A 22,271-nucleotide genomic window follows, 5' to 3' on the forward strand; every position below is an offset into this window, starting at 1 on the left:
AAAGAAATACTTCAAAGTATTTCTTTGAAGTATTCTTGATATAAGTAATACTTCAAAGAAATAATATTTTCTACAAACAAGTAAGATTTATTTATGTAAAGTAAATAATTTGTTTGAATGATTCTAATAACATATATATTTATTTAAACCACGAAAACTATTTTTACAATGTACATACATAGAATAACTTGCTTTTACACAATAATTTCTTGTTAATTAGATTAATTATAATTAATATTAAAAACCAGGGTTGGGAACGTTACCTTAAAAAAGTAACGCGTTACCGTTATCGTTACTGTTTGTAAAAAGTAACTCGTTACCGTTACCGTTACTAACTTATAAAGGTAACGCGTTACCGTTACTGTTGCTTGGAAAATAACGATTCGTTACTTTTTGGTGATGTTAAATAGGGATCTTTCAACGTCAAAAAAGTCTATTCAATACGTGATAAAAAGAAACATTTCATGTTTTTTTTGTTTTACAAAATCCGCACAGAGGGACATAAATACCTTCCTACGTCTTTTCATGCCTTTATCTCATACTTTCTTATGTTGTCTTCAATACACGTGCAACTTCAGATGTTAAAACATTTATGGCCGGTATTCATAGTAGATTCTTATTTCGAGATCATCTTAAGTAATGTCTTAAGATGCTGATACGTCTTTCTGATTGGTTAATGGCATCATAAAATGATACTTAAAACGATCTTAAATGTAAGAGTGGACTATGAATATCATATGTACCATATGTCTCCATTCAAGAATATGATTCTATCACTGAATATAAATCCTATCGCAATTGCGATTCATAATCATATACCATATCAAATGATTATGAGTGATAATTAAACATAATTGATTAATACAAAAAGTCTACGTTAATTAATGGGGCGAGTGCTGCCAACCATTTCTCCTACGCTGCGCGCGAGCTGCAAATAGTGCCCGTACTGATACCGCTGGCGTGCTGTATGAACGAACGTACTTGTTTAATTTGGCAACTACTAATTACGGGCCGAATTCTGTAAAACGCATGTTAGTTACCAAATGTAAAACAAGGATAAAATGACGCATCATACGTTTAATGAAACATAGATACTGCCAGCTAAAGTAATGAAAAATAACGACTGAATTCCGTTACCGTTATTATAAAATATGTAACGACGTTACGTTACCGTTACAGACATAAAAAAGTAACGCTCGTTACCAAAAAAAAGTAACGAAAACGGTAACGGCGTTACAAGTAACGCGTTACTTCCCAACCCTGTTAAAAACATATCATTTGTTTGAGACAAACTTTACATTCAAGTGTAATTATCCATTAAAATACTTTTCATATCATCTTCAATAAATTTTATTTAAAGGCATAGTTCGCCGTTATCTCAACGAAACTTTCCCCCAATGGTTCGGAAAAAGTTCAATAAATCCGTGGCCTGATCGATCTCCGGATTACAATTCATGCGATTTTGTTCTTTGGAGAGCAATAAAAGAAAAAATATTTATGCACACCAACATCGAGACAGTTGACGAGATGACGGAATTAGTATTCCGCACTATTAAAAGAATTGACAATGATCAAGTTCGAAGAGCTGTACGAAAAAGAGCAAGAATGTGTATCAAAATAGAAGGAGCACTTCAAACATTTATTGTAACTGTAATGAAATAAATAAATAATTAATTCACACTAAATTGATAGATTATTACAAAAACGCCAAAACGTTTATTTTAGTTGTGCATTTTAGGATGTTTAAGATTTTTTTAAACAAGATGGAGGGGGGTGGGGGAGAGAGAGAGGGGAGAAAGAAAGGGAAGAGGGGAGAGGGAGAGGGGGAGAAAGAGGGCGAAGGGGGAGGGGGGAGAAAGAGGGCGAAGGGGAGGGGGAGAGGGGGACAGAGAGAGGGAGAGAGAGAGAGGGAGAGAGAGAGAGAGAGAGAGAGTGAGAGAGCGCGTGTGTGTGCGTGTGTGTGTGTACAGCCATTTCGCTCTTATTGTTCTCCCGCCGCGTAATTTGTCAGCTCCGCTCCGCCCGCGCGCTCGTCTATTGTTCTGCTTTTTTTGTATAGACGGGCGGTGATGCCGGTGATACGTTAACTTTAACATATCGTATGTCATCTGTCATTTTTTCTTATACTGTGGATTCATATCCTCTATCCCATGGTATACTTCAGGTGCGATAGTTTTATTACACACCCTGTATACGGAGTTTTTCAATAATAAATACAAATCGACACAGGAGTCATTCTGTTTTTGTTTCTTACTGAATATCAAACAAAATGAGCATCTGTGTTGATTAGCACCTTGCGGAAAAGCTCTCACAGCTTTCCTTATTTTAATTTATCACTTATACTGTTTATTTAGTGTTTGACCTTACCTTAAATAAGTCAATATTGTCGTTTTGTTTTTAAGGAAAAATGCGACGCATTAGACAATTAGATTAGCGCATTGCACTACGGTAGTCACTTCCAGCAAAGTATTCTACTTGTTTTAATGGTTCGTGCACACATAGAACGTGGCAAAGCTTGCGTGTGGCACGCACACATTTCACGCGTGATCGACATGTGCATTATTTCTTTTGACTTTCGGGGAATTACAAGAATAAAGCGGGAAGCACACATTCATGCATAAATGCATAACCATATGCATAAGGAAATTGATTGGTCCATTAGCGCATGCATAAGGAAATGGACCAATCAACTTCTTTATGTATATTCCATGGTTATGCAGCTATGCAAAAGTGTGTGCCAGAGCCTTAAGAGGATGCTATAGTGACCGAAGAACTTCCTCGATGTCGGCATTGCAGATTATTTTTCGAGAGAGACCAGGCTATCGCTCTTTGTCCAACACATAGATCTATCTTTGTTTTTCGATTATTTCGCCATCTACAAAAAAACCTATCAACTACAGTCACTACTCTGCTTGCCATTGTTTACGTGCGCTAAGCGAAATTTGTACACGTACAGCTGTTTATATGTTAAACTTTTTTGTTAGGCTTTTGACTGGAATGACGCACAATCAGTGTTGTTCGTTAGAATTTTCTAAAGTGCGGCCTGGTCTCATTTCATACATACGAGCTACAGAACGTTAGTAAATGACAAAAGTTAACCTCGGTTGACAGATCCACGAGCCGAAAATAAATAAATTTTTAACTTTTGTTAGATTTTCTCGTAAAATTTACCAGCCCACTTTGTTTTGGTGCGTACTTTTATTCTGTAAAAGGATTTTGTGATCTGTAGAGCCAATTCGAAAATTAAGGAACACTGTAATGTGTCGATAATTCCCGTCACTATAGCATCCTCTTAATAGGCTTTCTACAATAAAAGCTCAAGCACACACTTTTACATAGCTGCATAATCATAAGCATAAGGAAATTGATTGGTCCATTAGTGCATGCATAAGGAAATGGACCAATCATTTCCTTAATGCATATGGTTATGCAGCTATGCAAAAGTGTGTGCTTGAGCCTTAAGCTATTAGCACAGTCTAGATATACTACTTCCGACACTCCACTTTTTTCGATGGAACAAATTTCCAATGCTCATGCGTCAGTTTGTACAGTGCGTTGCATTGATGCCTGGGGTACCGATTTTAAGGACCACGTTTCGTTCTTAGTTATTTTTACGTTCATGACCAAATGCTGCCGTCAACGATCACCGCAGCATTCAGTCATGAACATAAAAATAATCAAGAAAAAAAACGTGGTCCCTAAAATCGGTATCCCAGGCATCAATGCAACGCACTGTACCACAGAGAAGATGGCTGTTCTTATAACTGCAATGTATAACATAAACAAATTCAAAAAACTTTGATCACAGTCAAAAATACAAAAATAAAGAAAATAACATCAATTAAACAGAACGTTTTATATAAATTATTATAAATTATTGTAATTAAAAATTAATAAAAATGTTTAACTTTATAATTTCTGTTAGAGTTAATTGAATGAAATAGTAATAAATTAATTTATTGTGTGCTAGTAAGACAAAATAACCTTTAATGTTATTTAAAAATTACGTAACTTAATAATAGTATAATAATAAAAGATTTAGTTTATTCTTAAATATTAATAAATTTTATGACAAAAAGTTATTCATTTACTACATAAGGCATGTATGTTTTCTATGTATAGTAAGAGGCACACATATTTGATATAATTTGAAACAGTTAATTATTTTATTCTTGTTGTTTGCTAATGTTGAACAAGGATGAAATAATTTGCACTGTTATGGCTCTGGCAGACCAGCGCGATTTGCGACACGCGACGCGCGATTATCCAATAGGCGTTTACAATTTTTTGAAAAGACATACGCCTATTGGATAATCGCGCGTCGCGTGTCGCAAATCGCGCTGGTCTGCCAGAGCCATTACACTGGGTAAATTTGTTTTTTGTGGAACATGCATAATTCATCTATAGCTTCCCACATAGCACGTAATATTTTTGTGATATTACAGAAATATTGCAATATCACAGAAATATTACATATTACTGTGAAATATCACAGAAATATTACTGTGATATTACACAGTAATGACATTGAAATATTCCACTAATATCACAGAAATATCACAAAAATATTACTGTGATATTACACAGTGATAATAACATTAAAATATTCCAGTGATATCATTGCAATATATTGTTGCAATATTTAATTTCAAAGAACAAGGTAATGTCAAATGACTTTTTTATTTTGTCTTGTTAATGCAACGTCACTATCTCTTTGATTAATTTCGATATTTTTAATATCCATAATATTTTTGTTAATTTTGGTATCCTATAGAAGAAATCAACTTACAAATAAAATAATTATGTCTTTGCCTTTTCGTGGAATAAAAGTGAAACTTAAGAAAAAAAATTAATTAACTTTATTATTAGTTTAGATATTTACTTAGTTTATCCCTTAAACTGTATATATAAACTATAATGTACGCTCTTCTATGTAATCTATCAATTTAATTATTGTTTTACAACTCGATCAATAATAATTTTATTAAAAAATTACAGAAAAACCTTTGTATTTGTCTTATTGCCATTTATAATTTTTATAAGAGCACAAAAATCGATTTAAATTTTTAAAAATTTTCATTAGGAGGAATTTTTTTAAAGAAAATGTTTACAAAAAGTTTTGTCAATACACATTTATTATTCACTTGACAATAAATATTTTAAGGTATATTTAGAAGTTTTTGAAAAAATATACATTTTTACGTCGTTTAATATTTACTACTTGGTACATTATTTTGTAAAATAATTTATTCATTAATATTGATTAGACTATTATACACCACAGTAAAAGGTTTTTCAAGTTAATTAAAATATTAAATTTCCAACAAATTTTTCTTTAGATTTCGCTTTTTTTAACTCTATTAAAAAATATGAATATATATTCCATCATTAATTAGGTATTTTACAATGTTCATTAATTATGTTTTTATATAACATTATGGCTCGGTCACCGATCGTCACAACATACGATGAAACAAGCAAGCGCGTGTACAGCCGCTATGCGGTCCCGCCGTATGTATAAGACTCCACGCAAACAAGTGAGTGCTGGCACCACCGTTAGGTGGCCGCGCCGCTGGAAACCTTCTCGTGAGTCAAGTGCAGCCACAGGTGTTATATCTAGACGCCACCGCGAACGACTTGCTAGCTCACACTTCAGTGAGATTTTAAGGAAAATTGTTGCTTGTTGTAATTTGGAGACGAATACTCGTTCTGATTCTTCTTTCAATGTGATGTGCATGTGGAACACTGTTCCACATAAAATTATATATTTTTACATGTAAATAATATTTTGTATTGTTATTTAATCTTGAACATAAATTAAAATTATAATTCAAATTAAATCATTTTTTAACAAAAATAAAAAAGGACACAAGAGATATTTTTTGTAAATTAAACATTTATTACGTTTACATTATTATATTCTGTTTTAATATAAATATAATTATTTTTTTTTATGTCTAATATATTCAAAAAAGGTAAAAAAAAGGCGGTATTTATGTGTGTGCGCGCACCTTATCTTTATTTTTACCTAAAAACACAAGTGATACTATTTCTGTATTTTAACAAAGAAATTTTTCTATGCTAACCCATGTGGTACTCTCTTTAATTTCTATACAAAACCTAAGTGATTGTATTTCTGCATTTTCATTGAAAAATCTTCCTATTTCTAACCCAAGTAGTATTTACTTAAAAATAAATATTTTTTATTTATTTAATCCAACCTAAATGTATTCTTCCCAAAAAATGTATGAAATCTTTAAATTGCGCCATTTATAAAGAGAATATGTTGCTCTTTGAAATAATTGCTGTACTACTTTTAACAAATAAAATGCAAGTGATAGTATCTTTATTTTTTAAATAAAATCCAAGTGGTATCTTTAATTCCTTTCTAAATAAAATTCGAGTGATACTATCTGTGTATTTCTATTGAAAAATTTTTCTGTTTTAACCTAAGTAGATGTACTTAATTTTAAAAAGTTTCAAAGGAATATATAACATTTAATCTTAAAGAATTAAGGAAAAAACAGAAATGAGAAAGTTTTATTAAAATATAAAATTTTTTAACTACAAAAAATTGCCGCTGCTAGAATTAAATATCTAAATAAAATGTTGTAAAATATTTATTATAATAGTTATGGTAACTTAGATAATTATAATAATTTACAATGTTACTTGTAAAAATTATAATGATTTACAATGTTACTTGTAAAAGATAATAATTTACAATGTTACTTGTAAAAGAAACAAGTGTTGAAGAAATTTACTCATTAACTTACTTCGCGTAATTACTTTATTTTATAACGCGTATCTTACAAGTGTTACATTTATCGCATTCTTTCTTATGTCAATTCTTTTCATTGCTTTTTTTATCTAGCAGCGGCAATTTTTTGTAGTTAAAAAATTTTATATTTTAATAAAACTTTCTCATTTCTGTTTTTTCCTTAATTCTTTAAGATTAAATGTTATATATTCCTTTGAAACTTTTTAAAATTAAGTACATCTACTTAGGTTAAAACAGAAAAATTTTTCAATAGAAATACACAGATAGTATCACTCGAATTTTATTTAGAAAGGAATTAAAGATACCACTTGGATTTTATTTAAAAAATAAAGATACTATCACTTGCATTTTATTTGTTAAAAGTAGTACAGCAATTATTTCAAAGAGCAACATATTCTCTTTATAAATGGCGCAATTTAAAGATTTCATACATTTTTTGGGAAGAATACATTTAGGTTGGATTAAATAAATAAAAAATATTTATTTTTAAGTAAATACTACTTGGGTTAGAAATAGGAAGATTTTTCAATGAAAATGCAGAAATACAATCACTTAGGTTTTGTATAGAAATTAAAGAGAGTACCACATGGGTTAGCATAGAAAAATTTCTTTGTTAAAATACAGAAATAGTATCACTTGTGTTTTTAGGTAAAAATAAAGATAAGGTGCGCGCACACACATAAATACCGCCTTTTTTTTACCTTTTTTTGAAAAGGTAATTTTGTACTGATATCACGCGTTTTGTAGTGTTAAGCAATAATATACTTTTGTAGACTTAAAGTTAAACGTAATTACCACATAGGTTAGCATAGAAAAATTTTTCTGTTAAAATACACAAATAGTACCACTTGGGTAAATACTACTTGGGTTAGGAATAGGAAGATTTTTCAATGAAAATGCAGAAATAGAATCACTTAGGTTTTGTATAGAATTAAAGAGAGTACCACATGGGTTAGCATAGAAAAATTTCTCTGTTAAAATACAGAAATAGTACCACACGATATACATGCATCACATCACATGAGATGCGCATGACGTGCATAATGCATTATATATCCTCGTTTAACGTTAGTTAGTTGAAAAACAACAAGGATAAATGATGCATCGCATGTTATGTTATGCGTGAATCGCATGTTATGTTATGCATGAAAAGGAACGCACCCATAATCACATAAAACGGCTATAATGAGCACCACTCCGTGTCGAAAACGTATACAATAAGTTTCTCTTAGCGACGATCGGCAAAAAAAATGTCGTCTGTCCCGCAAACCGAGATATATTGCCGATTCAGTTCAGGTTACGGGTTAGGAAAGCCATGATATCACGACAATCATTGTCGCGACACTCGCGGCCATCGTGATGCATCACATGGTTGCATACGGGTTGATATAGTGTAGAGTCCCTAGAAGTAGAGAGTCTGGACATCTGCCACTAAAATGTCGGTGATGAATATGTCAGTGTTGTACATATATGTATACATATGTATACCTTATGTGTGTATATGTTTATCATTGTGTGCACATAAACATGTTGTATGCTGTTATCGCATTGGCTAAAGAGGATTAAATAAGGATCCGTATTGGTGCTGCCATTTTAGGTGCAGTCCAATCACGTGGAACCCCGAAATGTCCAGACTCTCCACTTCTAGGGACTCTAATATAGTGTAGTAACGAGCGCCACTCGTTACTCGTGTCGAAAAAATGTACTGGACAAGATTCGCTTGTCGACGATAATAATAATGACGTATCTTAAATGTAAATCGTCGAGATTTGGACTTTGCGTCGCGATATCTCCGCTCGTAGGGCACGGAGAGAAAAAATAAAAACACTTTTATTATGCAATTTTCCCCAAGCTATCGATTGAAACTACTCGGAACTTGATCGGTTCAGCCGTTACTGAGATCTGATAATCTCATTATGCTTGAACTCGCTGACTCGCGTAAAAGAGGCGCTGGTCTTTCTCGCTGACGTTGATGATGACGCTAACGCTGATGATGAAGAAAAAAAAAAAATACCGCGAGACGCGACCGCGCCTCCTGATATTACATGTAACAATATGAAAATAATATTAAGAATAACAATAAAAATAAAAAAAATTAATATAATTAATTAAAATAATTAAAATAATAATTAATTCCTTGCAATATCATTTAACTATCACATAAACGTCACAGAAATATTGTGAAATATTACAGTAATATTACTGTGATGCGTTTTCGCGGACATTTTGATATTACTGTGATATCACAGTAATATTTCGTGATATTTCTGTAATATTTCATTTGTAATATTGCAATGAAAAAGTGATATTGCTGTGATATCACTGCAATATTATGTGGGTTATAAAGCATTCAAATGTAAGCGCGTGTACAATTCTCAATATGGCTACGATCACGTGATCTTGTCACCCGCTACATCAAAGATACCGACGCTTAGTATCGGAACTGGTATATCTAACCAAGGGCCTATTCTCAAAAAATATCGCATACGAAAATACTAGGGAACTCTATAATATATGTAACGTATACTATAGTATTTTCGTATATTTTCGTATACGTTACTTTTCAAGAATACAGCCCCTGTGCCATTAGTTGGTATCATAAGTCATAAGCCATAAAAATTGACCAATCACAGTCAAATGTGAAGAGAATATTTGACTGTGATTGACCCATGGACCAATGAGCATTCAGCATAAAGTCGCCATATTGATTTTCTTAAGATTCCCATTGGTCCAGAGGCCTTATGCTACGTTTATGCTCTGTTATGCATTTTATGTGCGACTTGTGCGCGGTCCTTAAGAATCATGTGTAAATCAATATGGCGACTTTATGCTGGTGTCGAGCAGTAGCCAATCGATGAAGCTTGTTACTCGGCCAAAATCCAGCACTGTTGAGTTTTGGCCAATCAACGAAGCTTGCTGCTCGAGGCTTGCTGCCTGCAGTCTAAATCAGACTTTATACATGAAACGGAGCACATCTTTGCTTTACGCAGCTTCACGCATGCGCATGACTTTATGCCTACGGTCCACTTGACGCTACAAATGCTTCAAAGTATTCTTCGATTGGTCAATTTGTAAAATTCATTGTTCTGATTGGTTAATTAAGCGCTTCAAAGCATTTGCAGCGTCAAGTGGACCGCAGCCTATATCACGTGCTTTTTGTGGGGCCATGTATTTGGATCAAGTTAGCAGTCTAGTTCATTATATAAATTTCTATGGTTTGACGCTGAACACAGTGGAGCAGTAACTGTAACAAATCGTGAATAATTGTTTATATTTGCATCATTAAGGTATTGTATCACGTAACAGGCACTTACCTGCACTTCTGACAAAGACAAGCAAGACTAATAAACTCGGACACTATGGGGGCGATATATCTTTTAGTCTTTATCGTCGTTGTCGGTGAGTGCTGAGTTCATTTTGAAATAGTGTTCTCGAAACATTTCGAGCTTGCTCTGCTCTTTATCCTGGCCACGTTATACTTGTGTTATTTTTGTTAAATGTCTTTCTTTCATGATAATGGAAATATTATGGAGCTTTTTGGAATGGATTCCAAACGGAATTATTCGATTGTTCTTTAAAGTTTTTTTCTTTTTTTTTTTAGAAATCTGATTAATTTCCATTCAAATTCATTCCAAACAATTTTGTAATACGTATCTTTGACGACGCAAATGGTTTATAGCAATATTCCCTGGAGCTGAAACTGGATTGACTTGGAATGGTGGCTCATCAAAGCAGAGTTCAGACGTTTACCATGGAGTCTTGAACAATCAGAATCATGCCAAGTACTATACATCAAATGATAGGAATCAGAAACTGCAGGAATCAATGTTGTTCAGAAATGAGTCACATTCACATTCAGGATTTCGGAAGTCTTTTTTGTCAGCTTGGGGGATCATCGCACTGATTATAGGTGTCATCATCTTTACTACAATGACTTACTATGCCTTTATACTATATCCATATTTATGCAAGAAAGACAGGACCTACGACATCATAGAGTTAACAGAAGTTAACTCTGTGTGCACTGACAATGCTAATAATGTGCCACCTGCACTGAGAGTATACTGCAATCCGAACGATGTGTCAAACGACATATCAAATAATGCATCATTGAATCGATAAGAAAATGCTCATAAAGATAACATAACTCAGACATTTATTTCATAAGCACAGATACATTTATTTAGAGTAACAGTATTTTTGTACGAGTTTAAACAAGTAAGTCTTATATCAACTTAACCCGTAATGGTCACTTCCAAATAATAACATAACGGTCACATGGGGTCCACTAGGTCAATCAGTCACCATTTACCAGCTTTTTGATAGATTATCACAAAAATTTTACTGAACATACCTTGAGGTCTGTTCTTTATCATCCAATAATTTTTTTTATTAGAATTTAACAATGAAATAATTTAAATAAAAAAAACTGCAAAATTTGACTTTTTTACAAAAATATTCATAAAATTTTTAATTTTTGAGATAATTCAACAAAAACTTAAAGGTATATTCTCAAGATAGTATACTTTCAGATAAAAATTAGTTTCATAGAACATTATTCGATTTAGAATGGTCTGTGTATCAGCATGGGTCCAAAAAAGCCCAGGTGACCATTACAGATTAACTCACTGCCATAAGATTTAGAATAAAATATTAACCCTCTGGTTTTTATACACATGTTGAGTCACAACACTTCTGAGTTAATTTTTATTACTTTTACAAGTATAAAAAATTCTTCAATGACTCTTACACGTACTTTGTCATAAAAAGTATTTGCATGGTTTACTTAAAAAAAAAAAATTATATATAGATGTAACTAATTACATGGAATGTTTACTACCGGAAAAATCCAGATATTTTTTATATTTGAAAATTGCGGATATTCATGGAATTTTATTGATACTCAGAGAAATTTTTGGAGAATTTTAATCTAAAATTAAAATTTTTTTTCTGATAAAATTGTTTCTTTGATTATTTTTTCTAAATAATACCAAATGCTGATAATTAATTAGTAATAAATAAGATATACCCATCACATTATTCTTATCTGATTTATAAGCTTTTATAAAGAAATTAGTGACACAATACAAGACAGTATTTGAAATTGATGGTGTGTGTAATCACCTTTCAAATTTTGCACTTTTGATGAACTAGAATCGTGTCTTGCGGACTTAAATTGTTATACATGCCATATTTAATTCATATTAATTTTTTTAGTACTTTCTTAAATTTTAATATTTAAAATTTAAGTGACTTTCTTTGACTGATTAAGGAACATTAAAAGATAATGAAATAAAATTATTTCAAAACTCCATTTAAATATTCTCTAATCTTACCTGAAATTTTGAATAAAATTCCTGGAAAATCCAGGAATTCTTTTATAAAATTTGAGTAAATATCCTGTTAATTAAAATACTCTTTTAATTTTTTAAAAAGAAGTACGCTAAGTCATTTGTGTCAAATCGTGTGTACAAAGACTTAAGATTGCCATTATCGCGTCTTCCTATTATATGCAATATGGCGGGATAAACTTTTTATAAATTTTGCAAGCATTTACATAGCAATAGAAATAATTCCATTTTTATTGCACTTATAAATTGCATTATGAGAAGACTGAACTATACAAATTAAAGGTTGTCTTGGACATATGTTAGAAACGAGGAAATGTTAAATGTATCTAAAAATTTCTAACTAGTAATATTTTAACATCGTTTCTAATATAATCGTTAGTTAGTATAAATAATACACAACATCCAGCAATTTTGCTCGTGATGGAAGACTAAAGACTGTAAAAGAGTACATTCGTACTAATTAGATGACAACACTAATGTTATATTAACATTACAACAGACTGATTTTTGTAATCTCCAAATTTTGGTCCCATTATAGGGAGAAAACAATTAATAGCCATGTCAAAACAAAGTTTTCCTGCGCTATTATCAATAATGTGAAAAGATCATGATACTTATAAAAAAATGACTCCTATAGAAATAGTATACATGTAAATGTATGATGTATATTTATTACAAATAGATTTTTTTACATAAACTATGTGTATCTTAAAACAACCTACTTGTAAAAAGTAAGCAGGCTAATAAATGCATCATGACAAACACACGGAGCGCACATGTACTTTGAACTGCTCTATCTTTTTTTCCTATCCAAACGTATGGAGAATGATGCAAACAATACATGAGAGTTACATACGTACGTTATGACGAGAGTCGAAACTCTAGTTTTCTTCTCTCCTAAAGCAACGCAAAATAAAACCGTATAAAATTGGCTTTTGGATGGAAGAGTTACTTAAACATGTGTTTTTTTTTTTTTTTTTTTAAACTAGATAACTGCACCTGAGAACTGGTCTTCCTTAGGATACATAGAGCGACAAATGATTGTACGTACCAACAATGAGTTTATACAAAAATTGTGTGGAATTATTCCTTATCTTTAATTTCGTTATGAAATTAATCGATGTAGAACTCTTAAGTATATGTAGATATATTAAGTTTGATAATACAAAATAAATCTTGGGGCGATGACTTGTATACCGATTCGCGATTAACGCCCCTTAATCAGTTTATCAGAAACGATATACGTTGGGTGTGTGGTAAATTCTTCTAAGAAGAATTTCAATCAATTGGTTTTCGAGTAAATTACAGCTCGTCTTTCTCGTCTAAATTAACGTCGCTAAGATCAATGTCCTCCTCCTGCGGAGGTTCAGCGTCCTTGCCATCCCAAGGCGTTGTTTCGATAATGACAGGCAATTGAGCGCCCTTCAAGGGCGCGGTGCCACCTCTACCGTAACTCAAATCTCGCAGAAACTCGTTTATTCCATCATATGAGAAGCTACCTTTCAACAAGGAGTATTTCATTTTCTTGATGTTAACGGCTGCTAACGCAGGATAACCGAAACCTCCGATCTCTAACGCATCTTCAATGTGTGGTTGAGCACCAGCCTCGGCCCAGACCCATCTGTACGAAAAACAGAACATTTTGAAAATTATTAATATTCTTTGACATTGACAAAATTATCAATAATTATAATTATTAATAATTATTTTATTAAATATGCAATATGAAATAAGTAATTGGAGCAATATGAAATGAATTTAATTATAATATATTATAATTATTTATAATATATCTTTAAAAATTATTAGATAAAATTCGAGATTCGAAGTAATTTATGCAATTTAAAACAAACTTAATTATAGCCCCTTAATAAATTGAATTAAGTAAAAGCTTTTTTTCTATTCTGAGACCGTATAAAAGCAATTGTGTTAATTTTATCGGTATCGATATCTATTATTTATAATCTATTTTTCTATTTATGTATAGTATCATAAATTTTGTAATAAGAATTAAAAAATAGAAAAATACCAAATGGTTTCATAATCACATCTAATGTAGTATTATAAAGTATGAAAGAAAAAAAAAAGAAAAAGTTCATTTTAAGAATAATGTATACATAAGTTTAGTACGTACCCCCACATCTTTTTCTTGTATTTTTCGCCGAGATTACTTAAAGTCTTCAAGTATCCGTTCCTACAATCGGATTGACAGTCCAAAATATGCGGCAACACGGAAACCACGCAGATCGGCTTATCCTCGCATGCGGCCCTCAGTTTCTGCTCGGATGTGATCTGCATTACTTCCGGCGCTGGGATATTTTCGGCCAGTTTTTCGAGTGCCCAGTTAACGATATCGCCGCTCGTACGACCGCCGTCGTAGTCCTGCACTGAGTCGGCGTCCTTTTTGCCCGGTGCGAAGAACTTAATGGTAGGATAACCCTTGATCTCGTATTTACTTGTCTGCAATATTACGCGCGTTAGAATAAGCTTGCCATTGTTGATCATATCATAAGGAAATATAAGTAAAGTGTCTCACTTTCAATGTGTTTACAGTGGCATCTAGGGCTCCCAGTTTGACTTTGCCCTTCAATTCGGTAGCCGCCGCCGCCCACTCAGGCGCCAGATTTTTGCAGTGGCCGCACCAAGGAGCATAAAATTCAACCAGCCACATGTCCTCGGAATTCAAAACATTCTTGTCAAAGTTTTCGTCTGTCAATTCTATCACATCCTTGGGATCTTTGCTCTGTAAGTAAGCAGTAATAAATAATGATTTGCACAATAAATAATTATCTTTTCTACTTGCACTAAAAAAAGACAGATTTTTTAATTTGATTCAATTTCTTCAATTCAAGTATTTTATGTATTTAAGTTAAACATGTGTTATATATTTAAGTTAAATACTTCAACTAAAGAAATTTAAACAAGTTGAAAAATTTAGTTAAGTTAACAAACCTTTTCCTTCTAACTGTATGCATGCCATCTTTCTTTAAATATTTCTCGTAAATAAAACCTAGTTAGAATTAGTAATTTTCGAATTGTAGTTTACCTTGGATTCGCCTCCTGAAGTTTTACCACCCAACACTTTTCGAACCTTTTGACTAGCGGCATTCAACGCAGCATCAACAATGCCAGCTGCACTTCTTGGACCATTGTAGTCTTCTGGTTTCTTGTCAAGTCCGAATATCTTAATCGTCGGGAAACCACGAACGCCGTACTTGCTTCCCAGGGACTTGTGTTCATCGGCATTTACTGCGCCAACTTTTACAACGCCCTGTTAAAATAAGTTAAAATATATATGTGTATGTCTGTACATTTGCATGTACATGTACAGAATGTCTGGAATGCTCACAGGCAAACTTATACAATGTGTTAAAGATGTGAAAAATTCACCAATAAGTGAAAAAGTTCATATAAACTTGTGTCTGAAAATGATTTAATGAGAAGTTATAAATGTTCAAAAATTTTTGTCAATTGTTATAATAATTATAATGTACAAGTGATTATTCAATGATTATTTGAAAGAGTTCAACAATCATTAGTTTGATAAATCCTATAAAGCACAAAATATGATATATTTCAGCCATATTGAATCAACATTGCAATATTTTAGAAACATTGCAAAGTTGTTGCAACACTGGAACGTTTTCTGTTAAATGGAAAGGAAGTTTGCATTTTTGCAGAAGAAAGAATTTTCAAACATTTATTATAATTATTAGAACAATTGATAATCATTAAACATAAAAATCTATAACTTTTCAATAAAGTATTCTTAAGCATAAATTCATATAAACTTTTTTCTTGACTTTAACACATTGTTACTGACCTTTCTGAACACTCTATATACATATATATATAGAAAAAAAAATAAATTGAACATGGTATGAGTCACCTTTAACGCAGTGGCTGCTTTGTCATATTCAGGTGTCAACTGTTGACAGTGTCCGCACCAGGGCGCGTAGAACTCCACTATCCAAATGTGATCGCTATTTAACACTAAATTATCAAAATTATTTGGCCTAAGATCAACGACGGCTGAATTGGACGCGTACATGCAGTTCGCTCCGGCGACTAGCAGAAGAACGCCTGCAGAGAGAAGAGTATGCATCAGTCTATATACGTATGTACGTCGAAGGGACGTGCGTATCTAAATTTGCTTAAGCTACGCCGATATGCTAAGGAAGAGCGGAGAAGAACGAGAAGGAAATCTTTCTCAAAGAAATAGGCCACTTGTTGCGGTGACGTCCGCACGGTATTCCGATGGTAACGCCGGAGACCGACGACGTCGTGGCAACGTCTGGGGTCAACGGCGTCGCCGATAGCCGGTGCGTCGCGACGCCGATGATACACGCGCGCGCGCGTAACGCGACTCACCTAAGAGTCTCGACATCTTTCCGTGAATTGCACAGGCGAATCGCGTCATCACCAGCAAGTCATTCACATCCGCCGAAAGTTCTCACAGCAGCGAGCGCACAGCACACCGCCTCCGCGCAAAGCCCCAACCAATCTGACGTTCGCCCGGATGCGCTGGCGGCATTCCCGGCCGCCGTACGAGCGACTTTTATCGTGGACCGTTCCGATTGGCTCGCCGTCGCGCTCGCGAGCGATCGATGTATCGCGATGTATCATATCGCGAGTCGCGAGCCGTTGGCAGACGGAACGTTGGTGTAATCGCGCGATCTGTATTTCGCTCTCCTCGGAGTGATCTTTGAGGTCCGATGGCGGGAGACTCTTTTCAAGAAAGTGCTTTCCGAAAAGTCGCTCGTTCGTTCTCTCGTTCGCGATGCGCTGACTGTCGTTGCACGCGCGAAACTTTCGAATCGACACGATTGCCCTCTGTGTTTTTTCTTTCCCTCGCGATTGCTAGTGTCGAAGAGTGGAATTCTGCCCGCGAGAATGTCTCGTCAAACTGCTTGTGCGAATATTATACACGATTTGTGTGAGATTGCCGTTTTTATGCAAAGTGCGCAGTCCTTCTCGCCCGCCATTACTTCCTTCCACTAAAAGGTGCAACGGAAACTGCATGTGGACGCAAATAAGATGGTCGTCTAGGTACGTTATCCTTGTCTGTTTATAATTATCTTTGTATTTTTGTAATATTAATGAAAGATAAAGGGATTGTTTAGGCCAAGCGTGTCTCCGACTCGCGAGTCAAAGCGTTTCTCGGTAAAGAGAGAGAAAGAGAGAGAGAGAGAGAGAGAGAGAGAGAGAGAGAGAGAGAGAGAGAGACAAAGAGTAACTATGCAGCACAGAGCGATGAAAGAACATAATTGGCGAGATAATATTGCAATGTTGAATGTTGAATGCGAAAGTTTTTTCAATATTGAATCTATATTTATTTTTCTACATTGATTGTTAATAATGTTGTAACAATAAAATGACGTTGAACAATAAATTATTATTGATCGATATCTTTTTTTTTGTCAAAAATGGACAAAAATAGAAAGTCATGTAAGTGGAATTGAATTTTATAAAATACACATGTAATAAATAATATGATAGAATTATAAAATCTATAATTTTTAATAAGAAGTAATACATAAATTTAATTTGTTAATAAAAGCAAACGTAGTTACATAAAACGATTTTAAATTTTGTAGAGATTTAAAATTACTTTTATATTGTTAAAAAATCCAATAAAATAAATGTGTAAAGCTTTAAATTGTCGGAAAAAGAATCTATTTAATTTTAAAAAGTAATATTGACTTTTTATTATTTAAAGTTTATTCTTTTGACATTCTAAAATATACTTTATTTACATATTTAAACAGTACGTTTTAAAAAAACAAAAAAATTAATTTTAAATAATAAGAATCAATGTTATTTTTTAAATTTGATTTTTTTTTAACAATTTATAAACTAATTCTATACACATTTATTTTATTCAATTTTTTTGAAAATAAAATGTGTATAATGTCTATAAAATCATTATTTAAACATTGAATAAATGTAGAATCAATGTTGATTTAATGTTAAATTGCAATGCCTATAAAACACAGATTTAACGGACATTGGATATTTCTATGATGTCTTTTCAACATTGAAACTATATTTCGCGATGTTGCCGCATTTGAAATCTTGCAATTCAATATTGCAAGTATATTTCTTACGAGCTTGTATCACGTATTAATTCTCTTGTCTAATTGTGTGTTGATTTCCAAAAATTTTATATTTTATCAAAATCTTATAAGCTATCAAAAAATTTGTATACATGATAGACAGTCGTCCTTGTAAATTTGTCTCAAAATTTCACGGTTATCATGATTTTATAGAATTTAGAAAATTTTTAATAAAAATTATTTTATTTTATTTTTCTAATAAAGTGTACTAAAGTGCCATCACTTTGGTAGTAATATTACAATTTCTACGATTTTACGATTTAATTATCACTATACGATTTATTTATCACTATAATATCCTCACACTTATTTTCTCTATAATCTACATATTATAAACTTACACATAAAATTTTTTTCTAAAATTCTTGCGATAAATTTTTTTGTCTATGAAAAAAAGCAACTTCATCGAAAATAATATGTAATGTAATCTGAAAATTTGATTCGAATTTGATATGTGCTCGAATTTAATCTGAAAAAGATTGATTTGATTTGATTCAATGTAAAAACTTCAGTTTCAATTCAATTCGATTTCAAACATGTTATCGAAGATTTAATTCGATTCGTTCTCACAAATACTTATTTGATTCGTGTACCTCTAACATTTAAACTATTCTGTCGTTTAAGAAAATTGATAAAAATATAGTTTTAAAAAGTTTTGTAAATTATTTACAAAAAGTAGTATATTCTAGTTATTCTGTCACCTAAAAAAGTGATAGAAATATAATTCTATAAAATTGTATAAATTTCGAGAAGTGCATTACAGAAAATGCTGTATTCAAATTACTCTATCGCCTTTAAACTGTGTAGTAAATAAAAGAATTTGAAAAATGCCTAATTTTAGTTTAATTTAAAAAAATACCGCTATACAGGGTGTGAGTCAAATTTCCACCCGCTGATTATTAATGACTGTTCCCATTTTTTACCATAGGAGCACGCATTTGTAATTTCTAATATAATAATAATGTTAGAAATACGTATCCGTCGGTAAATCATGCTCCTATGGTAAAACGTGGAAACAGTCATTAATAATCATCCTGTATATGTGTAATAATCCAAATATATATAATATAATATTGCAAGAGAAAGAATGATTCAAATATTGTACATACTATAGATATTTTTGTTTAATAAATAGAACGTAGAAACATAAAATTAATTCAAAATACTAAATTGCGACAATCAGGAAAATCCTCTAACTAAAATATTACAGAACGTATATAATATCATGTGGACGAAATAATTTCCATGATAATTTTTGATTTAATTAAGTAATCAAATTGATGAAATTTAAGACTGAGGAGGAATTTATTATTTTGTCACGAAAAGAATTACAATGTTGCTCACTCCCACATTTGTGCCATATTTAATATATTTCCTTCATGTAAATTAATTGGCGCATCTTCCTTTTACATTTTCATTTCGTGCGTACAATCCTTGCGGTTATAAAATTTGCACTTAATTACGAAACGAGTATAAAATTTGATTGATAAAAAATTTTATCGATAGTTATTCAAAGCACCCGCTTGGGCGATAACAGCATCACGTATGAAAAGCGACATTTATCGGCGGTTCATTAACTTTAAACATCAATGATTATTGTTGTCATATTCGATCACCTCGAATTCGTTGACTAATTACGACATATCCGTTAGTTTACATAGATAATCTTTTTACTGTTAATGAAATTTTCGTCTGCTTCACTTAATTTAAACCGATTTGAACCGATAGCTTCATAGTGCTGCAAATTATATTGAAACTGGAACTACTTTCTTGTTGTCTTTAATTAATAAAATTTAAGACAATTTAGAAACTTTCTTTAGAGTTCTTCATCTTTCAGTCTATCAAACTTTTATTTTTTTGTTTATGTTCCTAGTTACAATTTCTTTCCAAATTCTCACACAAATTGGAAAGTTTTCAGAAGTACTGAAAAAATATACATCTTCTTTAAGTTCACTTTCTTAGAATAATGTTTCATATATGTTATGAAATAATCTAAAATTCGTATAAAAAAATCTAAGAAATTTTATAAAAGTTTTAAAATTGTACAGATTGTACATTTTGAAAAACTTTACACAAAAATTTACACAAAAAGTCTGAAAACTTATATAAAAGTTTAGAAAAAAATTTCTTTAGTAAAAATTTTTCTCATTTATTTTTCAAAATTTTTACATAAATTTCAAAAGTTTTCAGAATTTCTGTATAACTTAATTTTTTAGAAAATTTCTCAATTTCTTATACGAATCTCAGAATATTTTAGAATGTACATATATAAAAAATTTTGAAAAAAGATGTAGATTTTCTCAATATTTCTGACAAACTTCTTCCAAAATTTATACAAACATTTTAAAACAAGTTTTCACAAAAAGTTAGACGTGAAGCAAGCGAAAATTTTGAAATGGAGCGAATCGCGTCTCGCGTACGACACGAAGGGAAGTGTTACGCTTGTGAATCGGCGGAAAGGGGACGAAGGGAAGAGTGCGTGAAGGTAAAAGAAAAAAAGAAGTAGATGTTAATTTATCGGGGAGTACAAGGCTGATCTTCTTTCTTCGCGGAGAGGGGCTGGGTGTCGTCGCGACATTGCCTCTCTAGCGTCTCGGCGCCCTCGGCGCTTGCGTCTGCTTCTTGTCGTGCATACGCTTGCAAATGGGAATGTGCCGCTCTGCGGCGGACCGATTGAACTTTCGGCCGCAGTGCTCGCACTCGACGTAATCACTGGTATCGCTGGGCGGCGGTGGCGGCAGATCGTTCAAATTTCCACCCGCCGCCAAACGTGCTTGCGTCTCCCGCGCGTAGCGGATCGTGTTGATGAAGTCCTCGTGCTTGCGTCGCCAGTCTGTCTTCGTTTCCGGCTTCTTCGTTTTTGTCTGAAAACGAAGCGTGATCGTATGAGCGTTTTCGTCTCTTTCGCAAAAGGGGGATAAACTAACTAGGTCTTTGCGAAAGAAATCGCGATAATCCAGTAAAATCATTTATGTCACTATGTTAACGACGATATTCAATAATATGTAACGTTTTCAAATATATTGTATTTAACGTTTATTTTTTAATTACAATAACATATAATAATTAATCTTTACGTTTTATGATCTCTAATCTTTGAAAGTAATGAGAAAGTTCCAAAATTTTTTTTCAACATTTTTATTACAAAAATCATACTAAATTTTACAAAAATAATTATCATATTTACTTATTAACTCATTTAATTACTGCTCAAAATGCCTTTTTTTCTTCAACACAAATAGAAATTTGAAAAATTACAATTTTGATGATAATTTATAAAACATCAATATGAACAAACTTTGATCTTGGAAATAATGTTTTTAAAATGTTTCAACAATGACTTGAAAAAACTCATATATCGAATAATTTTTTAAAAATGTTTATAAAATATTATTTTGAAAGGTTCAAAAATACAAATAAACTCAATCTTTCTAAAAATGTTACTTTAACATTTGTTGCTTACTGAGCGCCGAACGACCGTTGCTTTAAAATTTGCATTAAAATTTGCCAATAGGGATATGCTAGCTCCTTTTACATAGCTGACTTACTTGTACCGATCATCTTTTTCTTCTTTTTCTTTTCTCGTTGGAAGAAAAAAAGAAGAAAAATGAACAATGCAAGAAGTTCAACTAAAAAGAACAAAATCCAATATCCGAGAAGTTTATAATGGTAGTGAATAAACGTTTAATCATTGATTTTATTTTGGAAGATATTTCTTAGCACTGACCTCTCGTTTAGAGAGACCTTTCTTAACGAAAGGCTCAAGTTCGGTTCCTTTGACTCGCGACATCACTGGGTCAAACTGCTTCCTCTTCTTAGTCATCGTTTTCACGCAGATCTCTTCGTGGAGACTGATTCGATTCTGCGCGAAGCTGCGCCCGCACATTTTACACTTTACCAGGCCCTTCCTGTCGTTAATTATTAATTAATAACGCAAATAGTTTTTAATTTCAATAACATATAATAATTAATCCCTCGTCTATACTATTTACTCTTTACAAATAATGGAAAAGCTTTAAAATC

General features: G+C 32.4%; 5 protein-coding genes across 6 annotated transcripts in view; 2 read left to right on the forward strand and 3 right to left on the reverse strand.

The window, feature by feature from the left end:
• Window positions 1–5,319: 5,319 nt before the first annotated feature.
• Window positions 5,320–8,232, reverse strand: LOC120357479. The gene is made up of 2 exons (XM_039447937.1): window positions 7,943–8,232; window positions 5,320–5,745 (listed from the first exon to the last, which is right to left on the reverse strand). The coding sequence occupies exons 1-2, from the start codon at window positions 7,944–7,946 to the stop codon at window positions 5,447–5,449; spliced, it is 303 nt and encodes a 100-aa protein (XP_039303871.1). The 5' UTR covers window positions 7,947–8,232; the 3' UTR covers window positions 5,320–5,446.
• Window positions 8,233–9,902: 1,670 nt separating this feature from the next.
• LOC105196282 lies at window positions 9,903–12,907 on the forward strand. The gene is made up of 2 exons (XM_011162102.3): window positions 9,903–10,180; window positions 10,461–12,907. The coding sequence occupies exons 1-2, from the start codon at window positions 10,141–10,143 to the stop codon at window positions 10,901–10,903; spliced, it is 483 nt and encodes a 160-aa protein (XP_011160404.1). The 5' UTR covers window positions 9,903–10,140; the 3' UTR covers window positions 10,904–12,907.
• Window positions 12,908–13,065: 158 nt separating this feature from the next.
• Window positions 13,066–16,689, reverse strand: LOC105196283 (protein disulfide-isomerase A6 homolog). Its single transcript, XM_011162104.3, has 6 exons — window positions 16,504–16,689; window positions 16,022–16,215; window positions 15,179–15,403; window positions 14,669–14,875; window positions 14,267–14,592; window positions 13,066–13,753 (listed from the first exon to the last, which is right to left on the reverse strand). The coding sequence occupies exons 1-6, from the start codon at window positions 16,550–16,552 to the stop codon at window positions 13,435–13,437; spliced, it is 1,320 nt and encodes a 439-aa protein (XP_011160406.1). The 5' UTR covers window positions 16,553–16,689; the 3' UTR covers window positions 13,066–13,434.
• A 137-nt stretch (window positions 16,690–16,826) lies between these two features.
• The window catches only part of LOC105196291 (neurexin-3), a 502,597-nt gene continuing 497,152 nt past the window's right edge, over window positions 16,827–22,271 (forward strand). Inside the window, exon 1 of the mRNA XM_039447938.1 lies at window positions 16,827–17,181. The gene's annotated coding sequence lies outside the window, so the exon portion shown is untranslated. The remainder of the gene's footprint in view (window positions 17,182–22,271) is intronic.
• LOC105196285 overlaps window positions 19,526–22,271 on the reverse strand; it is a 52,024-nt gene continuing 49,278 nt past the window's right edge. For both annotated transcript variants that reach the window (XM_011162107.3, XM_011162106.3), the window contains 2 exons: window positions 21,976–22,156; window positions 19,526–21,112 (listed from right to left, as the gene is read on the reverse strand). In XM_011162107.3, coding sequence (XP_011160409.2) covers window positions 20,834–21,112; window positions 21,976–22,156 — 460 coding nt within the window. In that variant the 3' untranslated portion in view covers window positions 19,526–20,833. The remainder of the gene's footprint in view (window positions 21,113–21,975; window positions 22,157–22,271) is intronic.

This window comes from Solenopsis invicta, chromosome 4, assembly GCF_016802725.1.
Source record: "Solenopsis invicta isolate M01_SB chromosome 4, UNIL_Sinv_3.0, whole genome shotgun sequence".
In the NCBI taxonomy this organism is placed as follows: Eukaryota; Metazoa; Arthropoda; class Insecta; order Hymenoptera; family Formicidae; genus Solenopsis; species Solenopsis invicta.

Bases quoted from the DNA above. Each gene is read 5' to 3' on its own strand.
- LOC105196283 (XM_011162104.3), bottom strand. From the start codon at position 16,552: ATGACGCGATTCGCCTGTGCAATTCACGGAAAGATGTCGAGACTCTTA. The intron at 15,404-16,021 runs GTGACTCATACC...TTATTTTAACAG, and splicing joins AAGCAGCCACTGCGTTAAAG to GGCGTTGTAAAAGTTGGCGC. The intron at 14,593-14,668 runs GTGAGACACTTT...GTAATATTGCAG, and splicing joins CCACTGTAAACACATTGAAA to ACAAGTAAATACGAGATCAA.
- LOC105196282 (XM_011162102.3), top strand. From the start codon at position 10,141: ATGGGGGCGATATATCTTTTAGTCTTTATCGTCGTTGTCG. The intron at 10,181-10,460 runs GTGAGTGCTGAG...AATGGTTTATAG, and splicing joins AGTCTTTATCGTCGTTGTCG to CAATATTCCCTGGAGCTGAA.